This window comes from Tursiops truncatus, chromosome 3, assembly GCF_011762595.2.
Source record: "Tursiops truncatus isolate mTurTru1 chromosome 3, mTurTru1.mat.Y, whole genome shotgun sequence".
NCBI lineage: Eukaryota > Metazoa > Chordata > Mammalia > Artiodactyla > Delphinidae > Tursiops > Tursiops truncatus.
Window position 1 is genome coordinate 62,619,364 of NC_047036.1, and position 26,592 is coordinate 62,645,955.

Consider the following 26,592-nt stretch of genomic DNA (forward strand, 5'->3'; position numbering starts at 1 on the left):
GCTTGCAGAGCACTCCATGAATCACTACCTCTGCATCATCATCATCACCACCAAATATATGTTCCACTGCCTCACAAAGCTCCTTGAGGGCAATCTTAGTCCCTTTGTCCTGGCACACAGACATGCTCAATAAATGATTTTGAACGAATGAGTATTAAAAAGGACCTATACATGGATAACTTCCAGAAACAGCTGGTCATGTTTATTTTGACCACGCTTTTGCATGTGGCTCATGGTAATTTTTACATATATAATGGGTTAGCTAAATGATTTCTAATCCATGTGATTATATATGTGTATATAATATATATACATATAAAAACACTCCACAAAGATAATTGTGCTTTCCAGGTGCTCCTCACCTCTGGACACATCTTTAGAATCACTGGTTTATAGTAGAGCTACTTTTAACCTCTTTACCTTCAAATAAAATTTAGAATCTAATTTTGAACTATTCAGGGCCTATGACCATATTTTGTAGAATACCTCTGAAGCTATTTGCAAGTTTCAACTTGCTGCTCCTAAGAAATGACGTTTGCTATGAGACCCTCTCTAGATGCTATTAAGTTGCCATATCCTTGCACGCAAATCTGAGAACTCTTAGGACAAGTGTTCCAAATGTTTGTTCATGCCATGATGGTTTTGGAAACATAAAGGTGAGCTCTAAGCAGTATTAAAACCATTAGCCAGCTACTTAGTAAACACCCAGATTGTATTCTTAACTATATTACTAGATCAATAGACTAAAGAGCAAAGAAAGTGTATAATGTGTAAGTTTACTATGACACTAATATAAATTACCTAAATCTAAGATTCCCTAATGATTTTCCTTTGCTTGCAGCTATATAATCAAGAATACTATGACTATACACATATACAAGCACACACAATAAACTATTAAAATATTTGTCAGTGTAAATAACTCTAAAATCAATATGACCATGCTGACTTAACCCAAATATATAATACATTCTCAAATGAATTAAATGCCTACAGACCTACCACTTACTGGTGAATTTCAACCACATATTTAAAAACTATTGTGCCAAACAACAAATGAATTTTGTTAATTATCATCTTTTTCAACTTTGGTCTCCACGTGGGCTTAAAATTTATTCAGGATAAACTGGAAAAAGACTGGGGCAGAGAAGTAGAAGGTTAGAGTCAAATTCTAATTCTGAAATCTACAGATTTTAGAAAAATTCCCTAACCTCCTTACACCTCAGATTTTTTTTTCCTGGAAAATGAAGAAATTGTATCTGTTCTTCTTCTCATGAGACAATTATAAAATAAAATGAGTAGAGATAAAACTATAAAAAAAGTAAAAAGTATATGTATATACTCATCTAAGGCCCTTTAATAAATAGACTTCCATACACACCATACCACCTAATCTTTAGAAGCACTAAGGATAGTGCACATAGCCTAGCATTCAGAGTTCTGAACTGAAATAAAGTATTATAAGGTGAAAATGGATAAGTAATAATAACCTATTGTATAGCACAAGGGAACTCTTCTCAATACTCTGTAATGACCTATATGGGAAAAGAATCTAAAAGAGGCTGGATATATGTATATTTATAACTGATTCACTTTGCTGTACAGCAGAAACTAACACAACATTGTAAATTGACTATACTCCAATAAAATTTTTAAAAAGCCAAACAAACACAAGATGATCTCTTAAGGAAGAAAATAAAGGAAGAAGAAACATAAAGATGATTTTTCCCTCAATTGGTATCACTGAACTTCAGTGAATTAAAAGCAAGGACTATTCTCCCCTCGCCTTTTTGGGCACAATGCTTTCTACAAATTAGTTTAGAAGTTGTATTAAACTGTGAGGTATGATTCACAGATGAGACATCAAACAACACTATTTGAAGTGTTAAATGCCTACACTATTATTTCCAGCTGTAGCAATATATTACTTATTAAATTTTTACATCTTTCTTTCTCAAAGAACGGCATAACCGACCTCACCATTTTCCATTGGTTAATACCATGTTTCAAAGTGAGCCACTACATAAAGCAAGTTTCTTTCAGTTTGCTGTTTATGATTTGATACTGCTAAAATCCATTCCCAAGTATAGAAGATTTACTTGTCATTATGGGTTTCAATCTATAAGTCTAGTTATTAGGTAGTATTATAGCTCAGAAATTCATCCCATTATAATAATCCAATCCAGGACATTACAATACTATGCTATCTCCTGTGCTAGCACTCTAATTTTAAATGAAATTATCATTGAAAAGTAATAACTGATGGATCACACATTTTGAATCCACAGTGTCATCTGGAAGGAATTTAAATAATTTTAATTATGTGTGCACATAATGCAAAAGCATAAGACACTTCTTTTTCCTAATGTTCTATTTAAAGACAGAGATGGCTAATTTGACTTATGTAGTATAATTTTTTATGTAGCACAGTAACATATCAAAGTTCTTAATGATTATAAACTCAGTACTAAATCTCATGCCCAGCAACAGAACACTGCAAGAGGATATCTTATTTCCTGGATTAAAGGCAGGATCACTTCAAGATAATCAAAAGACAGGACCTTATAAATCATTACTCACCCCCATCCCTCCGCTTTTACTTAATAGATGAGGAAACCAGCTCAGAGTGATTAAGTAATTTGCCTGAAAGAATACTACTGGTGGCATAACCAGAAGAACCCAAGTTCACCTTTTTATTTTTGAGAGGTATATGATGGTAAGAACATCTTTTATTTTTAGAGACCAACAAAATCATCACAAAACCATTATATTATTCACATTTCCTCCCAGGAAATTATTCTCTCTAGAATTATGTCAGGCTCAGGATGTATTTTATAAACTGTTCCCATAATAAAATGGACACTGATACAAGATAGCCCTTCTAAGTTTTAAACATCAGAAAAAGAATACTGTTAAGGTAATGACTAATGTGGTTATATTTCTTCATTATTTCTGAAGCACATGTTCACCAACTTTAATATTTGCTTTCTATGATATAGACTGGTTAGAACACACATACTATATTAGATGCTAATCATATTTGAGGGGAAAAGAAAGCACTGTCTACTTTTTTTAATCAAAAGATAACTTCTCAGTGTTTCTGATGTTAAAAAAAATCAGTATGGGCAACAGAAACCAGGTTCAGAATTATTCTTAAAGGAGTTTATTTTTATTAATGCTTACACATAAAATTTACAAATAATTTCATAATTATCCTCAAACTAGCTGTTTACACAGTGTTTTTCTCATTATTATGAGGTTAGAATTTCCAAGATATTATTCTCCCTGCAGTATTCAAACATATCAGCATTAAACTGGATAAAGAGGAAAACACTATGAACCAATGTATATGATTCATATCGGTAGTTGATATGAACATACGCATAAAATGCTTAAATGAGGGCAAATTATAAAATGTTGAAAAGAGGGATAAACCAAGTTAGCCAAAGAAAGGCCCCTCAACAGTCACCTCCCTATACAAGTTAAAGAAACTAATAATTTAAACAACATGAGTGAGTGAATTTTGTGGTATATGTGACCGTAGGGAGCAGTAGGATCTCTGGTAAAATGAAGCATACAAAGTTCAACTAAAGCCGTTAAATTTATTTAAAGTGAGGCATTCAAAAAATATGGTATTCTGGTTTCAAATGCTTTCTTGATACTAACACACTTAACCCAGGACTATGTCCATTCCCATTTTTAAAGCATACAGAATAAGTTATAAAACACACATTTAAATAATATGGTAATTTAGAAAATATTTTCTAAATTATTTGTTTACAAATGCCAGATTATAAGGCTGACTCCAAAGATTCACTTTGAATTGATTTGTCTTTTGATACTATACACAGTGAAAACAAAGCAGCATAAAGTAGACATTTGATAGCAATTTAAAAACCTCACTCTGGGAGTCATTATCTGATAATTCACACACTATATCTAAGTTTGATTTGCAAAATCGGGCTGGTTGATTTATGTGGAAGAGAGTATGTTATACAATTACTTTCTAAAATATGTTATGAAAATGAAATTGTATAAATGAAATCAAATTCTGCAGGCTAATAATTTTTCTCTAGGCATGAATTTTAGCTAATATTTAAACATTTTTCCTTTATTTAATGAGGCAAATTTCCTTTATAACCCTTTTTGCTGTGATGTGAAGCAAGTGCTTATCAAATCTCTATTCCTACATTAATCCTATTTTTAATGAAAATGTTACTAAAATTTCACCTCTATCTAATTAATAACACAGAGTTTTACTCAAAACCCAAATTCTGGGCACCTCTCTATAACTTTTTCCCTTAAATTTTATCTATTTCATTGTATTTTTCATTTCCTATTCATTAGAAATGGATGAATTGGGTTACCTTTCATCTCTCTAAGACATATGAGTAATTAAATCTCAACTAAATAAAAGGGGAAAACAGACACTTTTACTTTAGCTTTTCTTTAATTATAATTGTATAAAAGCTCTTCGTTGAAAAAAAATCAATGCAACATTCCATTCAGTTAAATTATTTACAAGGATGCTCAGTGATAAATCAAATACAACTTCATTATCTTACTTCCATTTTAATACACCTAATATCCATTTATACCTATAGGAAAGCACTTGTAAATTTTAAAATAAAATCTTATGGTTGTAGAAACTACCAACAAAGAGACAGTCAAGAGTTATAAATTCTACACTTTTCTTAGAAACATTTAAAACTTGCCTCACAACATCCCCGTGAGGTGGGGAGTTAAGTGTTGTCATATGACAACAAAAGAAATGGACCAAGAAATGAGTATCAGATTACATGTAGGAAAATAACTACATTAAAGTCTTAATAGAAACAGCATCTATGAACCACTTCTACTTTGAAGTCCAGGAAAATTAGGTTGCTTATTTTTTTCACTATCTTTATCAGGAATAATAGCTATTTTAATTTTTAAGAAACAGAAAATTTTCTCCATCAAGGGCTTTTAAGACTTCTGAAAATTAAGTGGAGCAAGTATAATAACATTTTGTCAAAGGAATGAAACACAAGATGCCATGCCAAGTCATTTTTTTTTCTGCTACTCAGAGATATTTTAAATACTATCTAGGCATAGTGAGGAACTGATACATTTCAGTATCTTCCCTATAGGTACTAATTCTTTTGGCTCTTCAAAGTTAAATCTGTGAAGACTGGGTCTTTTTAAAGTGTCATGTTTCTTCCATGTCAGTTACTCTCTCTTGGTCAGGGTCTATTTGCATCTTTTCAATTAGGATAAACTGCAGATCCTCTTCTTCCATGGAAATGGTGACTCCACTACGTTCCAAAACTAGAGGTGGTCACAGAAGTCATCTACCGAGGAAAACTGGTTGTTTCCGCAGTAGGAAAAAAATCCAAACTGGGCGACTGATCTTTTCTGACTTTCAAAAAAAGTAAAAGTACCCTATCCAGCAGGTATAAGGATGTAAGGAAGTAAGAGGTCCAGCTTTTCCATAAAAATAAAAAATGTTCAAACAGAAATTTTTCTTAAAGTGGGAAGCGGGGGAAAGGGAAATGAGTTCATTTAGGTATATGATTTTTCTTCTTTATTGTTTCTGCCCAAGATACCTATTTCTCTCCAAAAAACCAAAATGTAATATATGTCTAGTACTAGTTAAGGGCTTGACATCTAGTAGGTCCCATGGATTGTGAGACCTGTAAGATAAAGTACATCTCCTTTGCTATGGAAACTAAGACTTTCTGACAATATGTAATAATGACAGAATGGCTTAGCTATACCTTTTAAAAGAAGTTGAAAAGGTATGGCTACTATACAATAGCAGTGTTTGTGCACTCAGATAATACCCAATGATGTGTTTCTTCCTGTAATTTAACAAATTACTAATATTCATTCTCTATATCTCTAGAGAAAAAAAAAATCTATTATTTCATAGAGCCAGAGAGGCTTCAGGTCGTCTCTTTAATAATAAGTTACCTTGTGAGTAAAGCATACCCTAAAATGATCCAATTACAAAAAATTATTAACCCAAAGGATCATATATACTTTCTAAAATCACTTTTGCTAACATGCTTTTCCATAAACCTCATGTTCTAGACGCCAAAGCAGCTATGAAGGAAATCTCTCTATGTAACTGTGTCTAAGGTTTCATATTAAGTATCATGGAGAAATTTTATTGTAAGATTTTTAAATTAATAAAAAAAACCTTTGGTTCCCCTGGTAAATGACACTAAAAAAATCTGACTAAATTTACCTAGTGACTTAATTCTCTACTTTGTATGCAAAGGCAGGCTTTAAAATGTCCTGCGGCATGATTATAACATGCTTATGTTGCTTAAAGGTTAATGTACAACTATGCTGAAAACTCTTTTAGACTATATGCATCCAGAAACACAACTCCTTCATGGTAAACTAGGTAGAACACTATTGGCGTAAAACAAGTACTGATCACGTAACTGATCATTTAAAATAATCATCAGCTAACATTTCTATAATGCAATAAGGAAAAAATGCAGGATTAGTCTTTTCAAGAGTAATATTTACACTAGAAATCAGAGTTATTTGCAGTGAATAACTTAATATGTGTATTTCTATTCATATTTAATAAGGACATGTTTTATATTCATTGAAATAATGCCATGATTTATCCAGTATCATTTAAAAAAGACTATTTACATTCTTTCTCTTCTTAAAAAAAGGGCATTTTAATCAGTTGTTTTCTCTTAATTAAAAAATATGAAGAAAAAAGTCAACTATATCACTTACAAAATCAGATAAGAAGTAAATGTACCACCACTCCCACTGTCTATAAAAGCTGCTTCACATATTCTGGAGATAAAAAGCTAGAAAACTGGAAGGTTTCATACTTTTAGATAGAAAATCTGAAGCCTAGTGATAAACTTTTAAAAATTAATGACAGTTTTATAAGGAAAATTCTTCCCCTCAAATCGAGTTCTTTTTTTTCCTTTTAAACTATCAAAAATGGTACAAATGAACCTATATACAAAACAGAAACTGAGTCACAGATGTAGAAAACAAACTTATGGTTGCCAAGGGGGGAAGCAGGGGAGGGATAAATTGGGAGATTGGGATGGACATATACACACTACTGTATATAAAATAGATAACTAATAAGAACCTACTGTATAGCACAGGGAACTCTATTCATTACTCTGTAATGACCTATATGGGAATGGAATTTAAAAAAGATTGGATATATGTATATGTATAACTGACTCACTTTGCTGTACAGCAGAAACTAACACAACATTGTAAATCAACTATACTCCAATAAAAAAATTAATTTAAAAAAATTACCTTTTAAGAACAATTCCATGTAAGGAAAGCATATGGTTACATTTGTCAAAGCATAGTTTCCTAAAGCTACCAATTGAGGGGAGGTAATCATTAACCAATCAGAATAAATACTAATGGAAAAAACACTAAAAAGCTAGGAATATATGGGAACTTCCTCAACATCATAAGGAGCATCTACGAAAAGCCACAACTAATAGCAAACCTAACAATGAAAGACTGAAAGCTTTCCCCCTAAGATCTGGAACAAGAAGGAGATGTCCACTCTTGTCACTTCTATTCAGCATTGTACTGAAGGTTTTAGACAGGGCAATTAGTCAAGAAAATGAAATAAAAGACATCAAGAATGGAAAGGAAGAAGTAAAATTATCTCTATTTGCGGATGACATAATTTTGTATACAGAAAATCTTAAGGAAGCTATGAAAAAACTATTAAGACTAATGTGTTTTACAAGTTTATAGGCCACAATATCACTCTACAAAATCAACTGTATTTCTAGATACATCATGACAATTAGAAAATAAGATTAAGAAACAATTCCACTAATAACAGCATCAAAAAGAATGCTTAGGAATAAATTTAACAAAAGAAATGCAAAACTTATACTCTGAAAACTAAACACCATTGAAAGAATTGAAGAGCTAAGTGGGAAAACATCACATGTTCATGAATTGACAGACTTAACATTATTAAGATGGCCATCCAAATTTTTCTACAGATTCAATGGAGTTCCTATCAGAATCCCAACTGATTTCTTTACAGAAATTCACAAGCTGATCCAAAAATCACATGGAAATCCTAGGGACTCAGGATTGTCAGAATAATCTTAAATCTTAAAAAGGGAAGGATAAAATTGGAGAACTCACATTCCCAATTTCAAAACTTAATACAAAGCTACAATAATGAAGAATGGCATGAGGATAGATCAATGGGATAGAACTGAGAGTTCAGATATAAACATTTATGGTCAACTGATTTTTGACAAGGATGCCAAGAGAACTCAATGGGAAAAGAACAGTCTTTTCAACAAATGATGCTGGGATAACTGGATATCCACATGCAAAAGAATAAAGTTGGGTCTCTATCCTACATCATATACAAAAATACTCAAAATTGGCCAGATCTAAACATAAGAGCTAAAATCACAGAACTCTCAAGGAAAACAGGTGTAAATCTTTGTGCCCATGGATTAGGCAATGGTTTCTTAGATATGACAACAAAAGCACAAGCAACAAAAGAATAAAAAAAAAGATAAATGGGACTTAATTAAAACTAACAGCTTTTGTGTTCCAAAGAACACCATCAAGAAAGTGAAAAAGACAACCCACAGAACTGGAGAAAATATCTGCAAATCATTTATCCGATAAGGAGTTAACATCTAGAATATATAATTACAACTCAACAACAAAGAGACAAACAACCCAATTAAAAATGGGCAAAGGATCTAAGTAGCCACTTCTCTAAAGAAGATATGCAAGTGGACAATAACTAAATGAAAAGATGGTCAACATTAGCCATCAAGGAAATACAAATCAAAACCACAATGAGATACCACATCACACCTATGAAGATGGCTATAATAAAAAAGAGATAATAACGTGTTGATGATGATGTGGAGAAACTGGAAAACTTATATACCACTGGTGGGAATTTTAAATGGTGCAGCTGCTTTGCAAAACAGTCTGGCAGTTCCTCCCAAAGGTTAACCATAGAATTACCATATGACCTAGCAGTTCCACTACTAGGTATATACGTGGAGAACTGAAAACGTATGTCCACACAAAAACTCGTATACAAATGCTCACAGCAGCATTATTCATAACAATAGTGGAACTTCCAGAAAGTGGAAACAATCCAAATGTTTATCAACTGATGAGTGGGTTAATAGAATATTATTCAGCAATAAAAGGAAATGAAGTATTGACACATTCTACAACATAGATAAAACTTGAAAACACATCCTAAGTAAAAGAAACTAGTCGTAAAAGACCACATATTATGTGATTCCATTTATACACAACATCCAAAACAGACAAATCTGCAGAGACAGAAAGTAGACTAGTGGTTGCCTAGGATTGGGGGAGGCAGCAAGTGTGTGAAGGGAAATAGGGAAGTGACTGCTAACTGGTACAGGCTTTGGGGAGAGGTAATGAAAGTGTTCTAAAATTGACTGTGGTGATGGTTGCAGAAACTCTTGTACAATTTTGGTTGTACCAGATATCACTGAATTATACACTTTAAACAGGTGAATTGTCTAGTATGTGAATCGTATCTTAATAAAACTGTTATTAACAATATTAATGGGAATATTAATAGCTAAGCAGACCCCGTTAGAATTTAAAAGGTAAACTAATTATTCTTTATATCAGTATCTTTTTTAGTCCTGCCTAGCATATGGTATGTTTTTGATGCTAATGATCAAGTTGCACCAATTTATTTACCCCTTTCTGTCATCCCAGTAACAGTAAGAGCATACACAGTTTTTTATGCAACACATTTATTCCTCATCTCTTACATGCCTAAATGACTAGAAACAATATGGGCTACCAAGAAATACTGGTACCAATATAATTCTAATATTGTACCAATACAACTCAACAAGGCTTAGCCGAAAGCTAAGACTCTAGCAGGGGAATTTGGCAAGTGGTGCTAAATATGCGTTCAACAATGATTAAAAACTGAGACGTCGAGTATCGGAAAGGTCATACAGAAAACAAACCCTCTTAAGAGTTTAGTAGAAGGAGAGCTGCCACAACCAGGATGGACCCTAATGACCACTGACTCTGGAGTCCTTTCTGGTCTTACCTAGCCATCAGCAAACAGTGATGCTGAATACCTCCTTCCCTGGACTTGCTTCCATTTCTGCAAAATGAAGTAGCTGGACTATTAATAGTGGAGGTTCCTTCTATATCCAAAGTTCTAATATCAACAATTAGACTTCAATTTAGGCCAGCGTCAAAAAGATTAACTATTTTGTCTACAATGAATATACAGCTAATCTAAACTGTTAAAGGAAAATGGCAAACTGATAAACAAAAGTAAAATTTACACATATTTCAATGGTTTAGTTGTATTCACATTTTACATACTCTACGAGGAAGACAGTCCCTGGAACAGGACTACTTTCAATACGTTTCACTGAATTACTTGTCAGCTTATTTCCTTGTGAAATGTATTATCCCACAAAGCAAGAGCTGGTCTCCATCTTTACTTTTGCCAAATGTACATAGTACAGTTCTCAATTTCAAAAAATCTGTAGTCCCTAAATTCACTTATTTGAGTCAAATAGTACGTACTTGTGCTGAACTTTATAAGAGATGATATTTTTAAAAACACAGTTTGCTTCTAACTGGTTTTAAAAACACAGAATATAAATACTGCCTAATTTCACAGAAACTACATCATTGAATTACTCTGCACTGCTTCTGAAATAAAAATTATTCTCAAGAAAGGGATGAAAAATGATTCCATTACATTGAAAATGCACATTTTAGTATCTTTCACATTATTAGGTACTTAATAACACTGTTATTATTTATAACACTATTTTTAACATTTCTTTACACAAACTACGAAATTTTGAAGAAAATTAGACTAAGTCAGTTAAACTCAAGTCTTAAGTTTGACAAGAGTGACTGCTTTTCAAAGAATATAACTAGTTTTACATTTTACCTTCAAGGTCTTATGAAACTGTAGGTGTAACTTTAGCTGACTGAAGCACCGTACCAAGGGCATTCAGAGTATATACTCAATTTCTGTGAGGGAAATTGTTTCCTTCGTATGTTTAATGAATGTCTACTGTACTAAGCACCGGTGATACAAATGAATAAAGCACAATCCTTGTTCCAGGAGACACTGAAAAGCTAACGTTAACCTGTATATGTTGGTTTAGAGGCAAAAGGGATTTAATAGAGGAGACATAATTCAGTCTGAGGACATGAAAGAGAGCTTACTGGAGGAGATGATGCTGGACCTTATGAGGATATACCAGGGTTCACCAGTTGGTGATCAAGTTAGAGGCAGAGGTGGGGTGCAAGGAAGTATGGTGTGTGTGTGTGTGTGTGTGTGTGTGTGTGTGTGTGTGTGTGTGTATGCAGCGACTCTAAAGAGAAGGGAGAATGTTGCAAAAACAAGGGAGCAAAGACTTGCAGATGAGCAATAGCATGGTTGCTTGGTTGTAAGTAGTTACAAGCAAATGCAAGTAACTACTACAGAATCACAAAGTGATGAGTCTGGGGAAGCCTCATCTGATGATCATGGATTAGTCTACATACATCATGCCACTGAAATATTTTAAGGAGAAAAGTGACATGGTCAGATTTTTGTGTTTGAGAGTAGTAATAACACCTATTAGAGTAATATGTCAACAAAGAGCAAATATCCAGGATTCCAAATTTGCAAATCATATCCTCCCAAATACCACCACCAAGAATTTAATAATCATGCCAACGGATATTACTAGCTGGGAATTTGCTTAAAATCCTTACCTTGGGCTAAACCATATGGAAATCACAAAGATTTCTTTTGAAAGTCTAAGCTAGAAACCAGATGGGTCATCTAATCCTCATCTCTCTGTTTGGCCTTATTTTTTAAAAACTTTAGTATCTCCAGATGAACCGTGTACATTCCACCTTACCACAGACCTCACAATTCCATACTGTCATACACATCACAAACTTCACACATTTATGTGACTTGCTTGGCCTCTGCCTACATTCACTATTTCATCTTGTCCCTTACTATTCTAGTAAGAGGAAAGATAGAAAGCCAAATCCAAAGGAAGAGTATTTTTCCCTAAGTCCTAGAGCAGAACTGTTATCACACACCTCCCTTCCAATGGAAGCCCCACTATGGTCTTCTAAGAACAGAAATGGAAAGAAAAAAGAATTTTTAGAAGCCCTCCATGGCAAAAAGGTCATAATTAACCTAAGATCAATCTGTTCCACTGTGAATGATCACACCTCTAACTTCAAGCCAATCATCCTGAAAATAGGAACTAACAATCACTAGGGATGGACTGGTGAAAATTCTTCCCATTAATTACAATGGTAAGGCAGAGAAGAAGGGCAAGGGAACGATCCCTATTAAAGGTGGGTTAGTAATGTCCTTATCTCATACGAATAGTATTTTTCTTCTTGCAAACAATCCATATTAAGTGATAATTCCCAACAAAATGCATTAGCAAATTTTTATATTTTCTTCAAAATCTTTTAGAAGACATTAAAATAGAATAAAAATTAGTTCTTAAAAACTTAAGATAGGAAATTTAAGTATACATACCTAAAAACCTAATAAACAGTCTTGGTCACTAAACTGTATTTTTTCCTGTGCCTTATTCAAAAATACATGAATTGCTTCTTAGTTCCCAGAAAATGCAGACCTATATATACTGCCAAATTACCACAGCACTTCTTACAAAATGCTATCTGTTCACAATTATGGTACAGGAAATTCTGACATCTCCAAATTGTTTAGTTGCGATCTCTCACAAATTGTCTTGGTCTTCAAATTAATTTTTTAAAACTAATTCTAATTTTGAGGTTCAATGGTAGAGGAATAACAATATTCAAGTCAATTGTAACTAATAATAAGGGGAATCCTACAAGTTAAATTTTTCATCTGCAATTTTATCAATGATAAGGCACTTCTTGTGAAATCAACCCCCAGCTTTATACACAGTTTTATTCAAACAAGAGTTATCCACAGAAATTATTTCTATTTTACTTCATAACTATAATCTTAGAAGTTTTGCTTACTATCCATAAAAAAGAGAGACAAATGGCACAGCTGTGGAGAATATAGTACCCCAGAGCTCTTAATAGTCATTCAGTTTTTTCCTGTTTGTATCATCTTCAAAGCACGTACAAAATATATTTGATTCAAGATAAAACACTGCTTGTTTTTTTAACATATAACTAAAATGGTGTGTATATTTTCCAATGAAACTTAGTTTTTGAGATTACAAAAATCCCTAGACACAGTTTTAAAGTAGTAGCTTTTGGAAGCTCTGATAATAAATGAAGAAATTAATCTATTAAATACAAATGGAATAAACCCACCTAGATTACGGTAAAATTGTAGTTATACTGCTTTAAAGCAAAATCAACCTACTAAGGAGTGATGATATTACACATATCCTTTAATGAATATCTGTTGGAAACACACAAAGTGGCAGAAAAAAAAATCTCTTTAACAGAATAGAAGATACATGCAGGACCCCCAAAATGCATAAATTCTAGCAGCACCATGAGAATACATTATCTAAACATTAGAAGAATTTAAATATAATTAGTGCTCAAAACAGCCTATTTTCCATTAAGATAATCAAACTTTTGAAAATTTATCAGTACAAAAATAGCTTCACGAACTACTGCTGTATACACATATCTGCTTTCAACTCTCAAAAATAGGATACTAGCAGTTATTTATCAATATATCACTATATATCTGAGGATCATATATTCACAATGAACAAAATAAAAAGTTTCAGTTTTCAGTATTATATTTCAGTATTACATTCTAACAGCGCTGGGAAGCTATAAAATTAACTATTTCCAAAAGAATTTTAGATAGTTTTAAATCTTTTTTAAAAATCCTAGAATTCATTAAGAAATAACAAGTAAATTCCAGACAGCTGAGGCTATGAAGCAAATCCCTCCTGGAATCAGAGTACAAAACTTTCCTCCATATATATATAAATACTATATTTATATATATAGTATAGTATATAGTAGTTATTTTATTTAGTATACAGATGACCCTTGAACAATGCAGGGAGTTAGGGGTGCCAACCCTCCGTGCAGACAAAAAGCCATGCATAACTTTACAGGTAGTCCTCTGCATCCGTGGTTCCACATCCACAGATTCAACCAACTGCGGATTCTGTAATACCATAATATTTACTATCGAAAGAAATCCACTCATGAGTGGACCCTCGCAGTTCAAACCTGTGTTGTTCAAGGGTCAACCACATAGCTAATCTAAGACTACAGTCTCAAAGGATGCCCTGAACACTTCAGTAGGTCAGAGTGTACACCTGTTCAGTCCCAAAAGGATATTATCATTTAGGTTAAAAAAATATTTTTTAAGAAAAAATAGCAGTTTAGATAAAATTTATTACCATTTCCCCAAAGAAATTAGTAAACATTTTCATCCTCATAATCTTCCTATTTTACACATCTCTAGACTTTTAAAAGCATTTAAATAAATATACTAAAAAAGTGTTAATTTATCTAAAGTTATTCAATGAGAATGTTTTTGCATAGTTTATAACAAGGACACAACACAGTACTATATAGCACTTCACTTAAGCATTGAGCAGTCCATACATTTTAAAATTTAGTTCAGCAGTGTAATTTTTTAAAAAACAAAGAAAAGAGTAAATAAAGGTAACTCTATAATGCCAGTGAGTTAGATGGAATATAAAAAGTTGTACTAGCTTAGTAAATAAGTTTTTTAAAAGTTCAAAAGTAATTTTAAAAAAGTATTTGTGGATGAAATTATATGTCTGGAATTTGGTCTAAAAATAATACAAAAGTGGAAGAGTGGGTAGGATTAGAAAAGAAACAAGCCTGGCCGTTTTTTCCTAAATGTTGAAGCTGGGAGACGTGCTCATGGGAGTTCACTATAGTGTTATCTCTTTCAAATATACTTGAAAATTTGTGTTAGTTTAAAGACTAACAAACAAATCTTGCTTTTCTCTTTAAAGTTAAGTAATACTTTTTAAAAAATAAAGTTTACAGAGAGTAAATAAACTATAAACACATTACTAAATTTTCAGGACCAAATGAAAATCAGGGTTTCCTTTTGTTATGTTAATTAATGAATTAATAAGATTTAGGTATACAATTTAAATTTTAAGAAGAGCACAAGCTGGCTTGCTAAGTAGCTATTACTACAATCAACTCAATCAACTTGACTGACTAGATCATTGTTCCCTATATCCTTCCACCTTTAAAAGAAAAAACAAAAACACAGATATTCTAGTGATTTTGCTCCTAATTTAGCAATAAAATGGTATCAACCAGAACAGAGGAATGTTGGCAAAGTATCTTTTTTCCTATTCATTCTTTTCTGTTGAAATAAGTACTAAGGAAGAAAGACAAAAATAAATAGTATAAGTAAGCCTTAAAAACATAGATTTTAAATGTTCTCTGCCATGGGAAAAAAGGATAGTGTATCAAGTTTAAACATTTGTGAGTTTCAGATTTGAATAGAAATTATTTTAATATTCTTTGTGTCTCTCATTAATGAAACACTGATCTTATTTCTATATAGTTCTCCCAAAATAGAAACAGTTATTAACTTCCTGACACAACAATGTGCTTGTTTTGGGGATTAGACTAAAATGCACTATTAACTAACTGGCAGTACATAGTAGGGTCAAAAGAGCTGAGCTGTAGTTCTAAAGCTGTTACTAACGAACTGTATGACCTAGGACAAATCACCTAACTTCTGGGATGTGTCAAAGGCCCATGCTTTCAAACTTTGACGTTTTACCCTATAATCCAGCCCACACTTAAATATGTATGTTACTGAAACACAATTTCATCTCTTAATGTGGGTTTTATCCTGGTGTTACTTATTTCATTTTATTTTTCATTTTTTCAGAATGCCATGAATAACCTAAGTTGATTTCAAACCACTGCAGTTTGAAAAATCCTAGATTACACCATCTCTGAGGTCCCCTCTGTTATTTTGAGGTTCTAACATTAGCTGTAAAATACTCAATTTTCTATCTCAGGTAGAAATCTTAATTTCAATCAAGTAACAAGGAGAATATTCATTGATACTGATTGATGTAAAAACAAGTTCAGAGAATAAGTCTTCTAAAATCCTATGCTGAAGTGTTTTTTAAATAATAAGAAAACTGTAAGATTATATAATGCCTTTAACATAATTAAAAGCTTAAATTGACCTGTTAAATTTCATTTTCAGAACTCAAATATCTCCCTGGCTAATCTACATATTCCAGTAGTCAAAGAAGCTGTACCTCACATCAAAGAAAGTAAACTCCTATTTGACTCCCCAAAACAGAGAAAATCAATAGATGACCAATCACAGTTAATAACTCCAAACACTAAGGATTAGCAAAATAATAAACACTCAGAAAATTTTAGGTACATAAAGTAAACTAGAAATAGCTTTTACAAATGATAAATACAAAAGTTCTTATTTCATAATGCTACAGTATCCAATGCACGTCTTGTTTAAGTGTTAGCCAAAGAAATCAAGTTTATAATTATGTTCAGTGTAGTTACATCTATTTATTAATTGGACGTGTTAAATATAATAGGAAAGAAATTTTTGCTTCCATCAACACAAATATTTTTAAAACTGCATATGAATCACATTGCTCTTTAGTAGTAATTGCGTATTTTAAAAACCAGTATGGTTTACAAATCAATGTAAACATATAGTCTTCAGATTGGAAGAACCAAAAATGTTCATGTGTTCAGTCATTTTTTAGCTATAGAAAAGAGAATACACTTATACTGCAATAGTTAAAGCATTACCTCTATGAAAATTCTAAAATATGCCTAACTCTTTTATGCAAAATTATTACCATTTTTAGGAACATATTAGAATAGCCTCATAGTCAGAGTTTTTCCCCATTCATTCCTAAAAAACTCTTTAACAAATTCCTTCTTCTTCCTCAGCTTGACTATGAGGTCCCTCAATGTGAGTCTCTAATAAGTTTAGTCCTATGCCCCTAATATTCAACCAATAAAATCAAAATTAAAATTCTCATGAAAAAGAGAGTTTGGAATATCTCACTTCACAATTCTTCTGAATATGCTAAAGAATTTGATCTTTTTGAACTGGTCCAAAGAGATGCACAACAAAGGAAAACTTTTTTCTGAATTTTAATTAAAATTATCTAGGTCAAAAGTTTCCAAAGAAGGATAAAAATTAACTTTAAGACAATGACTGAGAGGTATTTGTTTACATTTACAGTTTCACAGACCTCCTTACAGGCTAAAAATACCACAATATGGCCAATAATTAATGTAACTGGTTTTGAACATATTTAGGATAAAGTGCATCTTTTTAAAGTATCAAATTCTTTAAAATTCATAAGCACGTGAAGATTTATCTCCTGTTAGTTGGTGTGCAAGAATGAACCTGACATTAACATTAACAGGTCCATGCTGGAAGTTACACCAATAACTTGTCTTCTTCTTTGAAATAATACAGTGAGATTACCTCTAAGACTGGCAAAGCTTAATTTCAGAATAGGAAACCTATTTTTTTAAAAAAATGTTTATAACCCTCAAGAACATACATGAAAATGGAAACCAGGTTAACAAAGAGGGCTTTTTAGGAGCTGGGTTAAGAAATAAGTAAAAGAGATTTGCAATAATATGTTGTTTCACTGAAAAACAATTTGTACTATAATTAGCTCAGTAGCCCTTTTTCTACAAAGGTAATGGAAATGTCCACTCCAGTCCATCTAAGCAACTATAAATTATTAAAACTTTTCTGAGGTTAACAGTTAAAAAAAAAGTCTGACCTGGAATTTTCACTCAGGGTTGTAACTTTGCAAGATTTATCTGAAACCAAGTAAGCTTCTACACATTTTACTTAATCATGATGGTTGAATTGAATTTGTACCTATGTGAAAATGGCAATGCATTCTGAGTCGGTTCAGGCCTTGGCTCTGAGTTCTGGGTCACATCAGGTGTTCTTTCATCATCTGTCCCATTGATACTTTCTGGTGTTAAAGGAGACTGAAGATCCCCTCCTGCTGATTCCTTTAAAAAAAAAAAAAAAAAGGGAGTGGGGATAAAAAAGTGTTACACTTTTGTTAAAATACACAAGATCATCTAAAAGTTAAAACTGACTCTGATGTATGCTTACTTATGAAATATAGTTATTTCAACTGAAATTGGAGTCAAAGACGTAAAAATGAAATTTGAAGGAAAAAAAATTTTAAACCAAAGCAACGCACAAGAAAACTGAAACAATACAATTTAAAAATGTAAACATAACACAATTTAGAAATGTAGTTTCAAAGAACTGAAAAACTTTTAGGTTATATAAGCAATTAATTGGTTAAAAGAAGATATTCAACTAATTACTTAAGAAAAAGAAGATGGGACAAAAATGCAAGAAGATTTTATTTTTTATTTGGGAGGGTAGGAAGAAAAAGGGAACGAAATCTTCAACAAGTCAATTTTTTTGATCTGCCATAGCTTTCAATTCCAATAGACATTTAGAAAAGTAACTGGAAATATTTCTATAGCACATTATATATAATGTATTTCAGCTTTTCTTGCCTGCTACTCATAATGAAATCATTTCTCTTTGCAATATTTCCTGTTTTATTTCTATCAAGGTAAATTTAGTTTATCCCACTGGAAAATAGATGGGATTTAAAACAAAGGTCACCCTGACACCTACTCTTATGACTGCCATCATCAGATTATCTAAATTTGATATTAGAAGTCAGAATGAGGGGTCATTTGATAACCCTGGTAACCAGGGGTGGTCCTAGCACCAGACTCTTAAAGAGCAGCTTGACAGACCCCTTGCAATCTCTGACCAATAAAACTTCACAATAAAACATCAGTGTCCAACAGGGGAGTAGTTGGGGATAGTCATAATTTGTCAACTTGAAAGAATATAAGATTTCCTCTCAAATAAAAATAAGAATATGTGTAATATAGGAAAATGCTTATAACTAGAAAAAAGAGAACAATATAAGGAGATATCTAGATTATGATAATTTATATACTTTACATAAAAATTACTGCACGTGAAGAAGCACCAGAAAGAAATATGGAAAATATTGATATTAATGTGGTGAGACCAACTTCCTTTTTTGGGGCTTCTGGTTTTATATTGCTGTATGTGTTTTATTTTACATTTAAATATTTTAACTAATAGTACCATAGTGCTATAAATTATACAAGCTATACAAGATATTATACAAGATCAAAAGACTAGTTTCTTGATTCCACATCCTCACTTAACTATTTTTCAATTATTAATGGAATCTCTAGTTTGACCTTTAATTTCATTCTTTTAAAATCTTTCCTCTGGGGCTTCCCTGGCGGCGCAGTGGTTGAGAGTCCGCCTACCGATGCAGGGGACACGGGTTCGTGCCCCGGTCCGGGAAGATCCCACATGCCACGGAGCGGCTGGGCCCGTGAGCCATGGCCGCTGAGCCTGTGCATCCGGAGCCTGTGCTCCGCAACGGGAGAGGCCACAACAGTGAGAGGCCCACGTATTGGAAAAAAAAAAAAAAAAAAAACTTTCCTCTGAATCTACTGTTTCTATTAACTGAGAGTCAGTGTATGAATAGTTTGTAGTATACTGTGAAAACATGAAATTTTGTTTTACAACAAAGTCAAATCCTACTGAGGGAACAGTATCCAAAATGACTATCTCTAGATCAATTATGGACCATGTCAATTAGCCTGAAAAAGTTTAAGCAGCCAGTAAGAGACCATGAGGTATTCATATTTGGTTTCAATAAATTGGGAAAATTTTTCTCCAAGAAAGGCCAAACTAAAATAATCAAGGTTGACTGTCCAATCAACTAAACAGTAAGTTGGCCAAGACCTAATTCAGTGGAAATGATAACAGAAAAAATTACCTTGTTAACCTGAAAGGGCATAACCAGTATTAGCAACTAAGGATTTGTTAGATTTGGTTGATAAGAGTGTGAGGGCCAAAAGTAGATTAGGATTAAAAGAAAGTCAGAGGAGGAGTAGTGTGATTTCTGGTTCTTATTACCTTCTGGGGTGAAATAAGAAAGATTATGAGGCATGGGTGTTGGGGAGGCTATAACTGTTGATGATACTGAAGTAGACTCTTCTTAGAGACAAGCTAAGAAGGAGAGAAGGAAGAAAGGGATAGAGGTTGCAACAATTCCAGCATCTCAACAGAGCAAGATTTTCTTCTGAAATCTCGATTATTAGCTATATTTAACAAAAGGCATATTGAAATTACCCTAGACACTATACCTAAAATGAAAACAAAAGCCCAAAGCATATTTCATTTTCAAGGATGTTTAAAAAAAATTAACATTTGCTCAAGAGAACAAGAAATAGTTCCAACAGTACATAAGGGAAATGAAACTCCTTTGCCTTCTAACTATTCCAACTAGGTAGCCGCACAGGTAGCCAAAAGTGTTGTGTGAAACCGTCTAGAAATTTTACATAGGCTAAAAATAGCACTGCGGAACTAGTTTTATTTAACATATTCCAAACATCTAGTTGTTTTTTAGTTAAAATTTTGTGTAATTTCCTAAACATTCCCCTTTAGTTATTCCTTAAAGAATAATTTTCATAAAACCTGCATTTTATATCTTTCTTAAAACCTGCATTTTATATCTTTAAATCAAACATTAAAATAAAAAGCATGGAGGTATATCTGTTAGACTACAAACTTTTGAGAAAGTAGGATAATTCCTCTTTAGAAAGAGATTCCTAAACTAATATGGCTAGCCACTTCTATGGTAAATGTTTAAGGAAAAAATTATCAAATAATATATTCTTTGATCACAGTTGATAAAAAAATTAAAAGTGTAAAATATAAATAAAAACAGATTTAATCAACTTCTATCACCTCTCCATCCTTATTTTGAGAAAATAAAATTCACATCTCACTGTTTCTGGGAAATTTCCCTCACACCCCACACCAAAACAAATAATCTGAAAAAGAAAAATAACAGTCAAATTGAAAAAAAAGTTTGCATATTAAAATATGAGAGAGTATCAAGGAAGCCAAAACTAACACATGTGACCACACTATAAAAAAGGAATCTGAGCAATGATGTAAGATTCAGAAAGTGCTAAAGAATTCTCTCTACTCATTTATGAAGTGGCAAGAAAGTCCTCCTGCAAAAAGCAAAAAGCTCCAGAAATATCTTGAATCACATGGAAAAGAAAGCAGGTTGGCCCTCACTCCAGGCCAGGCCTTCAGGGTGGTGTCACCAGTCTACTCTCAGGTGTATGTGCCATAGAAGGAGGATGGGGTGTCAAGGGTTAGCTCTACTTAAAGAAAAAAAACTCAGGAAATTGCAGACGATCAATTACTGGTATGATTTATGTAAGAAAGATTAACAATCAAAGAAAAGCCTTCAGCTTTAAATCAAAATACTAGTGAACAAATGAAACATAATATTATTGAATTTTAATTTATAAATGTAAAAGAATCTTTTTTTAAAAAAAGTCTTTACATTAACTGACTTTTTTTTTTTTAAAGATCTTTTTGTTTTAATTTTTTTTGCTGTGTTTCTGTGCAAGGGCTTTCTCTAGTTGTGGCAAGCAGGGGCCACTCTTCATTGCGGTGCGCGGGCCTCTTAACTGACTTTTTAGATTAACTCATCAACTACTGGCTTTGATTCCAACAGATAAGAGGGCTTATGCTGTACAACCTCCTATCCTCCCAACCTGTCCCACCCCCTTTCCACCTGCTCTTCAACCTCATCAGGACTTACATCCTCTTGGCCCTCTGCTATTATGCTAGTTGTCAGGCTCAACCTGGCTTTATTTCTCTCCATACCCAGCCTGCAATAGAAAGTCAATCATCTCAATTATATTCTCAGTAGCATCATCCCAACTTCCGGGCTTCCTTACCTACCACAACACCCATCTTGCCAATTTCTAATTCATATCATCATTCCCTATTCTCATGTGCCCAAGCTACCAAATGCTATGGGAGAAAATACGTTAAATATGCTGGTTAGTGTCATGAAAATAATTTTGAGCTCTGACTTCAATTATGCTCTTGAAGTGATGAGTATTCTTTAATTTTACTTATTCCCACTTGACTCTTCTTTTTCTTTACCTAACAGCAATCTCAAACCTCTGTTCAAGCTTTCTCTTGTTCGGTTGTCCTTCCTCTCAGAGAATGATCTAACTCTTCCAGAAAAAATGGAAATAAATTGGCATAGACTTCCTCGATCTCACACCTATCTGCATCTAAATCTGTTTTTATCCTTCCCTCCTATCTCAAATAAAGTAGCTAATTTGTTTCCACCCTTCCCTCTCACATTACCCTCTTCTGCACAATGCTCCATCAATGATCCCTTCCTTCTCGTCTCTTTTTCCTTCTCTAACTCCTTCCTTCCATTTAAGAACACATTCCAGTCACCCCCACACATACATTCCAGAAAAAAAATTCTTAGCTCCATATCCTCCTGAGATTATCACGCTAACCCTTTTTCTCCTCATACAAGAGAACCAAATATTTGTTACCTTATTCTTATTACTAAGCATTTTGGCCTCAAGAATAACCTAAAGTCACTAACTATCTCCTTTCATTATACAAAGTGCTTCACATTGCCCTTCCTTCCCAACAGTCCCTGTATTTACAAGTGGACTCCACTTTGTTAGGTTGAAAGTCCTCTTAAAGTCTCAACCTAGTGGAACTCTGCTCCCTGCACTGCCAAGTCATTGTCTCCAACTTAAAATGCTCTTCTCTTGACTTCTGTGCTAACATTCTCTGCTGGTTCATTTCCTACTTCTGTGTTTTTCCCTATATCTCCCTCAAATTCCTTAAGTGACCATCTTTTTTTTTTTAATTAATTAATTAATTTTTATTTTTGGCTGTGTTGGGTCTTTGTTGGGGGGGTGCACGTGGGCTTTCTCTAGTTGCGGGGAGCGGGTGCTATTCTTCGTTGTGGTGCACAGGCTTCTCATTGAAGTGGCTTCTCTTGTTGCGGAGCACAGGCTCTAGGTGCATGGGCTTCAGTAGTTGGGGCTCGCGGGCTCTCGAGCGCAGGCTCGGTAGTTGTGGCGCACGGGCTTAGTTGCTCCGCGGCATGTGGAATCCTCCCGGACCAGGGCTTGAAACCGTGTCCCCTGCATTGGCAAGCGGATTCTTAACCACTGTGCCACCAGGGAAGTCCCTTTAAGTGACAATCTTTAAGTGACAATTTTTGACCCTTGTCTCTCCTGTCTTTCCATCCTATTTTTTTCTGGATGATATCTTCTCACCTACAGCTTTAACTATTACTCATTTGTTGATGATTCTTGAGACTTAGTTCCAATTCCAAATTTCTAACTACACACTATTCACCTGTATGTCCAATAGGATTGAAATTCATTCTCTGAAGTAGATATCCTCCTTTGAAGTTCACGCTACAAACCAAGAATAGAAGTTTCAGAAACATCTAACGTAATATCTTACTTTACCATTCTCCCTTGCCCTCACTATTTCCTCAATTCTTACATTTCCTCCAAGTTCAGTCAAGTTCACTATTATGTCTATTCCCTCCCTCTCTATTTTCACTGCCAATAACTAGTAGGTAAACCCAATAGAGAAACAGATAAATACTCCATTGGGACAAGTAACAGGATTAAAGACACATATCTCCACTGCCCGCCCTTTGGAGAGCAAAAAAAATATCCAGAGAACTCTAGTGAACCTTTCCTGAAGTTGTAAAACTTGTTCTCGTGGTATTTGGTTCAGTAAAACCACACTTGTCATATGATACTAAGAAGGCATCATATTAATGTATAGGCATTCACTAATTCTAATGGTATATTTGTGGGCTAGATATATAAATAATATAGTTTACGATAGTAACAGTTGGCTACTGCAGACCACTTTTCAAAAAATCCATTTATAGCAGGAAAATCTAAAACATTCGAGATTTACTGCACTTGAAATGTCCTTAGAAATGATATAGTTCAAACCTCTGACCTTACAGATTCAAGAACCATGACCAAAGAGATCAACTGACTTTCATAGGATCAAACAGCTAGTCACAGAGAGCCTAATAATCACTTACAATAAACCAGTGCCATTGGGTAAATATAATTTATCGTTAAAATGAACATTTTAAAAATTATGGTATTTATAACAAAGCTAAATAAACTTTATTTTTCTCTGAATACACACACTCACACACACATATAATCCGTTTTTTCTATAAAGTGAATTCTAAAAAATCTTGAGGAAGAGGTTTAGACATATTAAATATAAATCAAGGTAGCTACTACAATATATTTAATGCTATACAACCTGATATCTTAAATGGAAAAAAAAAGCCCATGAATATTCTTTGGCTTCAAACAAGTGATGGAGTAAATAGATTTTACTCAATTTAAAAGTCTTAGTCAACTGAAGCTAAAAAATTATTTTTTTTCTAAACTCCAATGAAGAAAAATGTGGATTAAATGATCATATAGCCCCTTTTTCTTCAATGCATATTCTGAGGAAAGTGCCTAACAAGTTAACTGAAATACAGTATTTTTAAAACTGTGAACTATGTAAGAAATTTCAAGTTTAAAGTCAATCATCTCTCTTGATTTTATATCAAATTGACTATTTAAAATATTCCCATGGAAACATGAGAACATAAGATCTCCAACAGAGGAAAAGTTCTAAATTAATGTCTGTTATTTAAAGAGAGATGGGAAAGAAACTGACAACTAATATGTGATTCAAAGCATTCCTAGAGATGTTACCTTGATGAAGACAACATGAAGATTATCTGATATGACCACATATTTATATCAAGTATACAACCTTAGCTCAAGAGTCTAAGAGGGAATTGGCCAACTTTGTTCTAAACGCCAGACTCCTTTCATCACAAGCCTTTAGGGAGATGGAATGGTTTGTCTACAGCACTACTTCTCAAAGTCTGATTCCCCAGATCAACAGCCATCAGCATCTCTTGGAAACCTGTTAGAAATGCAAATTCTCAGGTCCCACTTCAGCCCTTCTAAATCAGAAATGCTAAGGTTGGGACTCAGCAATTTGTGTTTTAACATGTCTTCCAGGGGCTTCTGATATAGGCTTTATTCAATTAAGGCATCTGTATTTTTCTAAATAACTATGTCAAGGCTTTACATCATCATCTTCACCATTACAGCCACATTGGAAACTCAGCTGTTAACATTTATTAAGCCTTTACTATATGCTAAGCACTTTGTAATCCTTATTTAATTCTCACAATAACTTTGTAAGAAAATATCATCCTTATTCCCGTTTTATGGACTAAAGAAAATATTAACATGCCTAAGTTCAGAAAACTAAAAAGGGTTAGAGCCCAGATCAAAGCCAAGCTCTAGAGTGTACATTATTGCCATTATTGTATGACAGTGTCAACATGACATTGCCATTATCATACTTATTCCACCCAACAATCCTGTAAGGTAAGTAATGTAATACTCATGCTGCAGATGTATAAACAGACTTGGGTTAAGCAATTTTTCCAAGATCACATAGAGGCAGAAAAAGAATTTATGTCTAGTTTGTTTGACTTGAAAATACATACACCTAACTGGTCTGCTATACCACCTCGAATAAAAGTGAAAGCTATGACCAACTCAGTGTCTACTATTATCAATTATCCCATTTAATCTCTCTACCCACTTTGCTGAATTCCTGAGTAACATTCTAGTCTTCAGGCAGAGTGTTAATTTAGTAGATTGGGTTAAACCAGTGAGAATCAAGCTGTGCTTTCTAGCTGAATGGAATCAGAGTGGCCAAAGGTCATACAATTCGAGTCAAAACAGAAATAGTAATGACCTCTGTAAGGGACTGTCATAAAAAAAAAAAAGAAAGGAGAGGAAAGAGAAATGAAAATACCATTTTCCCCCTATTTCTCTGGCTCTGTAATTAACAATCAGACTTCAAATATTTTAAAAAGATAAATTAAGGTCAGTATATTTTGGCTCTCAAATACTAATGAACTTAAGACATTTCTTTATTCTTTATATTTCACAGCACTTTCCAAATACAAACATCTTTGATATATTCCTTTGATGAAAGGCTTAAAGACATTCCTTCCACCAAAGAGAAGCAGGTATCTTAGCAGCAACTTGTAACACTTTATGACCAATTAAACAAACACAAGTTATTATTAGAGAAGCAGGAACTAAGTACAAGGGCAAAGTGTAAACCATTACAATTTTACTGGAGTTTTTTCAGTATTCTCTCATTGAATGTGTTATAGCATCCTCCTGTGACACTGGAATCATTCACCTGAGGAACTGGAGCTCCCAACGTGTACTGGTACTAAATTTTAAATAGGCTTTTATGCTTAAAAGCATCGCTACGTTATCACAGCACTTAGGGAGACAGGTTCAAGGGAAGTTTCAAAATGATCATTCTTGTTATTCCAGGTCACTGCAAGTACAGAGGAGGTATCATGGAGCTTTGGCTTCAATCCAGAGTACACCTTTAGTCTATGAGGAAATATGAACTTTAAGCATACTCAACAGAACTCTTCTTTCCTCTGAAAACACTCAAAACTATTTATACCAGTAGGGTTTACCAAACAGAGTTGGGTGCCAGGGGTGGGGAGGAAGGTGAAGAGCAAAATATTTTCTAAAATG

The 26,592-nt window shown here is 33.4% G+C and overlaps 1 protein-coding gene across 4 annotated transcripts in view; it reads right to left on the reverse strand.

The window, feature by feature from the left end:
* The window catches only part of HOMER1 (homer scaffold protein 1), a 131,474-nt gene that overhangs the window by 49,399 nt on the left and 55,483 nt on the right, over positions 1–26,592 (reverse strand). For all 4 annotated transcript variants that reach the window (XM_019929779.3, XM_073802243.1, XM_073802244.1 and 1 more), the window contains one exon: positions 17,906–18,045. In XM_019929779.3, coding sequence (XP_019785338.1) covers positions 17,906–18,045 — 140 coding nt within the window. The remainder of the gene's footprint in view (positions 1–17,905; positions 18,046–26,592) is intronic.